This window comes from Microtus ochrogaster, chromosome 24, assembly GCF_000317375.1.
Source record: "Microtus ochrogaster isolate Prairie Vole_2 chromosome 24, MicOch1.0, whole genome shotgun sequence".
Taxonomy (NCBI): domain Eukaryota; kingdom Metazoa; phylum Chordata; class Mammalia; order Rodentia; family Cricetidae; genus Microtus; species Microtus ochrogaster.
The window spans coordinates 331169-337876 of NC_022024.1; the positions used below are offsets into that span (position 1 = coordinate 331169).

The 6708-nt window shown below is 44.0% G+C and overlaps 1 protein-coding gene across 3 annotated transcripts in view; it reads right to left on the bottom strand.

The window, feature by feature from the left end:
* The window catches only part of Nup107 (nucleoporin 107), a 45004-nt gene that overhangs the window by 632 nt on the left and 37664 nt on the right, over positions 1 to 6708 (bottom strand). The window contains exons 24-27 of one of the 3 annotated variants that reach the window (XM_013350278.1): positions 6263 to 6423; positions 5179 to 5304; positions 4396 to 4509; positions 245 to 412 (exon numbers count right to left, since the gene is read on the bottom strand). In XM_013350278.1, the coding sequence (XP_013205732.1) occupies positions 245 to 412; positions 4396 to 4509; positions 5179 to 5304; positions 6263 to 6423 (569 nt within the window). Of the gene's footprint in view, positions 1 to 244; positions 413 to 2221; positions 4283 to 4395; positions 4510 to 5178; positions 5305 to 6262; positions 6424 to 6708 lie in introns of those variants that run through there. The other 2 variants (XM_026784579.1, XM_026784578.1) reach the window with 2 other exon arrangements.

Consider the following 6708-nt stretch of genomic DNA (forward strand, 5'->3'; position numbering starts at 1 on the left):
ACTTCCATCCGTGTACAGAATATACACTTCCGTTCATGTACAGAATATATACTTCCATCCACGTACAGAATATATACTTCCATTCGTGTATAGAATATATACTTTCATTCATGTATAGACAGTTTTTAAAAAGCACACTAAAGCTGGAATATTACTTTTATAAAATGGAAACAAGTATTTCCAAACGTCATCGTGCAAGCATATCAACAGGTAAAACGGAAACCTGCAGCGGCCCAGCACTCACCAGGTAGAGTTTGTGGCGCTCCGAGGACACCATGTCGGCCAGCTGCAGGCACTCCTGGTACTGACCGGTGCTATGCAGTATGGTGTGAAGCAGAAAGCACAGCATGGGCAGACAGAGCTTTCTGAGCAAAGCCATCTGATGTGTTCTCTCAGGGTCTTCCTCGGCATCCTAGGACAGACATCAGGCCATCACTCCACACTCCACCTGTGATCCCAAACCCCAGCACTCAGGATGACAAGGCCGGAGCCTGAGTGCAAGTTCAGGGCAAGCCTGATGTACACTGTGTGCCAGAGACCCCGTCTCGAAAATATAAAACAACAACAACACCAAAAAGTAAGTCATGTTGGGAGCCAATAGATTTAATGAACAACAAAAAATACTTGGTGGCGGGGGGGGGGTCTGGAGTTGCATCTGTATAAAGATGCATACGTTCCGTTCTTGTTATAACAACTATTTAGACAGCATTTACAGTTAATGGGTAGAGGTGATCTGAAGAACATTTACAGGCAGAAGGGTGTGTGAGGATTACATGCAAATATCATGCATGTCATTTTATGTAACGAAAGGGAGCAATCTTCTATCTCCTAGGTCCTAGAATCAATGCCCCAGGAATGCTGAAGTTGACTACTGAGTGGAAACCAGGACAGGAAAACACTGAATTTCTTTCTCTAAAGCCTATCATTCCTATTTTAAAAACGTCTGTGTACATGTTTATGTGTGAGCTGGTACACACGTGTATAGGTGCATGCATGAGTGTGTGCCCAAGTACTAAGGCCAGAGAATAACCCTGAGCAACACCCCCAGAACACCAGGTCCTTCGAGGTCTGGAGCTCACCTTTAGGCTAGACAGTCTGATGAACAAGCGCCAGGACTCCTGTCATTCCCTCCTTAGTGCTAGCACTATAAGGGTAGCTTCTGGGGACCAAAGACGGGACCCAGTGCTTCACAGGCCCGAGCCATCACGTGAGCCCTCACCAAGCCACCAAAAATTAAAACAAGCTAGCTTTGATCATAATATTATCTAGTCTACTGGATTCTCTCTCTCTCTCTCTCTTTCTCTCTCTCTCTCTCTCCAGGAGATAGGACTTTAAGGCTAAAGACACGAAGATGAACTTTTAAAATATACAGAAGAGACAGTATGGAAGTAAGATGCTGCTGAGTGTGTTTCTCATGCATCTAGGCTAACAACACACAAAAGAATCAGACCGAATACCATACAAGTAAAGACAGACAGAAAATAATTACCATTCATTTCCCTCCATACGTGTAGACATCACCACAGATGCACCTAGGATCTGAGAGGGCTTACCAACCTGACTGCGGTCAAGCCAGCAAAGGTCAGGATAGGGAGGGCCGAGTAAGAACTTATAAACTTCTAAGAGAGTGAATAATTTTTTTTGTATAGTCAAAAAAGTGGGGGAGGCAGGAATTGTAAGAACCTGTGGACTTGAGTAACACAGAAAAGAGGGGAGGGGAGGGGAGGGATTCCAAGTGGAGACCTTAAAGACCAACTGGACGGCTGCTCCCTGGGCCTTCCCCTGTTTCCTTGTGCACTGTCCTCTGGCTCCTAGACTCCTTCCTGCTTCTCAGAGGCACATGGGGATGTGCTGTATAAGTATATAAAGACAGCCAGCCAAGCAGGCAGTGGAGCTGAAATCCGAGCTGTACTTCAGTCTACTGGTTATGTACACATGGCATGGACTATACCCGAGTAAAGTAAGGGGTGCACTTTTCTAAGCAGGCAGAAACTACAGGCAGGGTGACTAGAACAGGAGAATTCTGGGAAGAGGAAAGGCTCAGTCTACAGTTATTACTCAGATGCAGAGGAAGCAAGATGAAAATGCCTCACTGATAAAAGGCACCAAGTCACGTGGCTAACAGACAAGAATTATGGGCTAAGATGTAAGGGTTATTTAATAAGACGCCTGAACTAATAGGCCAACCTGTTTTGTAATTCATGTAGATCTCTGTGTGTTTCTTTGGGACCAAATGGCTGTGGGACCGGGCGAGACAGAAACCTCTGCCAACAGTACACTGATGGCTGAGGATGAGTTCAGTGGTACTGTGCATGCTGGCATGTGTGAGGCCTGCGCTCAATCCTAATACCATGAAACAATAAACAAAAACCCAGAAATTGACCTAACAATCCTGTTATCAGTAGCAGCATTCCCTGTTAATATTCACTTCCTGGCAGGAAAGAGAAGCTAGAGAGGTAGGACAATGTAGCAACTAAGCTGCTCAAAGAAAAGGCATAACTGTGACGTGAGGGCCGGCAGAGGGGACCCCAGCACACACAACCTGCAGAACTGAGTAGCGTTCAAAACGACATCCCAACAATCCAAGATGCAGGGCTCCGAGTCACCATTCTGTCACGTCTCAGGATCAGACCTGTTGTGGTCTGAGTGTAAAATGTCCCCCTAAGTTCCATGTGTTTGAGCATTGAGCCCCCAGAGGGTAGAGCTGTTTAGGAATGTTCTGGAAGCTTTAGGGAGGTGGAGACTTGTTGAGGTAGGTAATAGGGTGGGCGAGGGCTTGAGGTTTTATGGTCTGACCACACTTCTTCCTTACAACTGGCCTCTTACCCCTGATGCCCAAGACTGTACCCTCAAAACTCCAAGCCCAAACAAGCCCCCCCTCCTCTAAGCTGTTTCTTACTAGACATTTGGTCACACACCAAAGGAATGAGACTAAATACCATTACAGCAAAAGTTAGAAGGGAAAATATGTAGTTTCTCCAGAAGGAGAAAAGGCGGGGTGTATGTGTCTGCAGACAGTCCTAAGGTTTGAGAGAACATACCAACCTGACAATAAGGAAGCAAGAAGAGGAAATGGATCATTTTCTTACACAATCAAAAAATGGAAAACTATATACAGGAGGATATGAGGGACGGCAGAAGAAAAGACAGCACAAAGACTACCAAGAAGAGGAAGTGACGCCGGCCTCAGTGCCTCTTCCTTCTCAGTCACCGCTTCCTTGGCTCCACATCCCACCTGTATCTCTTAGCATCCTGTCCAGCCACTTCCAAAAGCAAACTTCTTTTTCCTTTACTGATATGCTGAGGCCCCATCATGCCAGGCATGTGTGCTATCAAAGTGATCTTTTCATCTGGATTCACAACAAATCCACTGTGTTTGCTTTCTGCATTTAATTCTCTTGTGGGGAGTGACAGCTGAGGCTGCAGTGACTCCTAATCCTCTTACTTCAGCCCCCCAAATGCTGGGGTCACACACACTGGTTTGTACTATTTAATACTTTTGCAGCTCATTCTTACTCTGGAATCCTGTGTTTAAGGAAGAACATGCCGAGTCATGTAAATGGGTGTCTCAGAGCGATGCTGCTGTTTTATGTCTCATGGTTTTAGACTCACCTATTTCTAAGTTGAATACACACATCAAAGCTTAGACTGAGGTTTGGTGGCATGTATCTGCACACCAGCAGTCAGGGGAATTTCAAGTTCCAGGGCAGCTGGCACACAGTGAGTTCAAGGTATGCTTCTATTATATAGTAAGGCCCTAACTAACTCAACAACTAGAAACAAATGAATTTTAGATCTAGAATTTAAAAAAATTACATTTTAGTTAGTCTGAGTGAGCATACTGAATGTGAAGTATATTCAAGAATGAATTACTCCTCTTCCAAGGTATTATTTTTAAGCTTAAAACACGGGGAGGTTTAGTTATAACTACCAACTTTATATAAAAAAGAATCTGTAGATGTTCTTATTTAGAGAAAGAACATTAGAAGATAGTGTGTATGGTTTTTGTTACTGTTGTGGGCTTGTTTTTTAATTGTTTAAAAACCTGGCCGGAGGAATGGCTCAGTGGCTAAGATGGAGAAAAAGTGGGAAAGCACGTGTTGCTTTCCCAAAAGACCTGAGCTGGAACCCAGCACCCACATGGCTACTCACATCCATCTCTAACTCTACTGTCAGGATTAGGTGCCATCTTCTGGCCTCCACGGGCACCGGGTCACACATGGTGCAGACTGTACTCACATGTGGGTCTGCATGCCAAGGTCAGAGAACGACCATTTGAACCCTAGGGACGGAAACCACGTCTTCAGGTTTGGTGGCGAGTGACTTTACTGGCTGAGCCATCTCTCTGGTTTGTTAATCTAATTTTTAAAGCTATAAACAAAACGTGTAACTTACCTCTCTGACATCTACCATCCACCCTCCGTCAACAAACAACAAGACGTTGTACATTTTCTCCTTTACATCAGCAGTTAGGGCATCTAAATGTCCCTTCCAAATACTATGATCCATCTGCAGAACAAACATAAGCAGATTTAAAGGACCGAACAATAGTCCATCCCTATTTATGTATTTATTTGTCTTCTTGAGACAGGGTCTCTCTGTGTAACAGCTCTGACTTTCATTGGAACCAGGCTGGCCTTGAACTCACAGAGGTCCACCTGTCTCTTCCTCCCAAGTGCTGGGATTAAAGGTGTGCACCACCACTACCCCTCAATAAGAACATCAGTCTTAAGAGTTGATAATTCAGCCAGATGTGTATATAAAAGAAAAACTATTGACCAACAGGAGATAGATGAAATACTAAAATATTAATGTAGCAAATGAATACTAATGTCGAAAGGCCTTCCTTCCTTTCTTTTTCTTATTTTGTTTTGCTGAGACAGGATCTCACTACGTATAGCTCTGGGTGGCCTGGAATTCAGGATATAAAACAGGCTGGCCTCGAATTCAGAGATCTGCTTGATTCTGGCTCTGAAGTGCTGGGATTAAACGCGTGCCACCATGTCCAGCAGCATTTCTCAGGATTAATTAATAACCTACAGAAAAGTAATCATGATTCAAAGTAGAACGTGTAACAGGAAAACCCTACTCCAATCAGAAAATAAACGCTAAAAAGACCCTCTGAATACACGTGTTTTTCAGATAAAAGAGGCTCATCTCAGACTCCCTTTAACTTACTTCGTACTTCTTTTCTTTGTGTTCAAAAGCCACTTTCTCTGTAAAAGTTGGTTGAGATATCAATGTAGGTTTTTGTGGAGCTGAATTCATATGCTTAAACCACTCATTGAAGGTTTCATGGGCTTCCTAAAACACGAAGTTAAACAAAATGAAATACATGCTTTTACATTTTGCTTTGAGACGAGGTCTTCTTCTCTAGACCAGGTTAGTCTGGAACTCACTATGAAGCCCAGACTGACCTTAGATTCATGACAATCCTCCTGCCTCAGTTTCCTGAGTGTTGAGATTACACAAAGTTTTCACTTTTATCACTCAAAAGGTATTTAAAAGTTCTAGTTCTTAGAAATAATTCTTACTCAAAAATTATAAATAAGCAAACACTCTGTGAAGTGACGAATACTGACAAAGTATTCTGTGCTGTTTTTGGCAACTACTCTTGCCCCAGCACCGCATGTGCCTGCCCATGCGTATCTTGCATCACCTCTCTATGAGGCGGGCATGCGTACTCATCTTCTTGATCAGCCTGCTCCATGTTACAGTTAAAGACAGAATTCTGTCCTCAAACTGAGCCCTACTGTGTCCACAGCAATCACTCATTTGCTGAATAAAGCTTGACTGAGATGTTAATTTACTACACATGGAACACTTCACATCTGCACAACAATCTCAGCGAAGCTCCAGGCATCACACACTGTCTGCTCCTGCCTAGCCAGAAAGGGACGGATGCATGCCAACAACAAGGTCACGACAGCAACCCTCTAAGTCAGCACCGCCGTCACAGGGACCTTAGATGACTCAATCACTACTTTTGGAAAAAGTCCAAGGGCTGGAGAGATGGCTCAGCGTTTAAGAACGTTTGCTGTTCTTCCAGAGAACCTGGGTTCAGTTCCCAGCACCCACAATAAGCAGCTTACAACTCTGTGACTCCAGTTCCTCTGGCCTCCATAGGCACCTGCATTCACGTGAATATACCCATTTGCAGACACATACCTACACATAATTAAAAATGAAAAATTATACATATAGTTGTTTCACGAGTGGATCTGGAAAGTCACAAAGACTGCAATTTTCTTTGCAGACTCACCAGATAGGCTCTGATACACAAATGTTCTCGGATAGCGTTGTCGTCCTCAGCAGGAAGTGGGCTTTCCAGGCCTTGCTCCTCCCACTGATTGTAGATTTCTGCAATGGAATCCTGAGGAATTTTCACAAACACTTCTTTTGCAGCTTCATGTTTTTTTGATGCTGTGGGGAAAAAAAAACATTCAAAATAGATGAACTTCTATGTACTGCTGTCCTGGAATTCACCATGTAGGTCAGGCTGGACTTGAATTTAAGAGATCTGCCTGCCTCTGCCTCCCAAGTGCTGGGATTAAGTGTCAGCACACCCAGTCTGTGCACTGGTACCTTATAGTATCAAATCACCGATTCCTAGTTTTACATTTCAGGGCCCACACTTCTCCAAAGGTCTTGGAGATCCCTCGAGTGGGCCGGTTCCTTCCTACTCGAGGTAACACAAAGGCAGTTTCT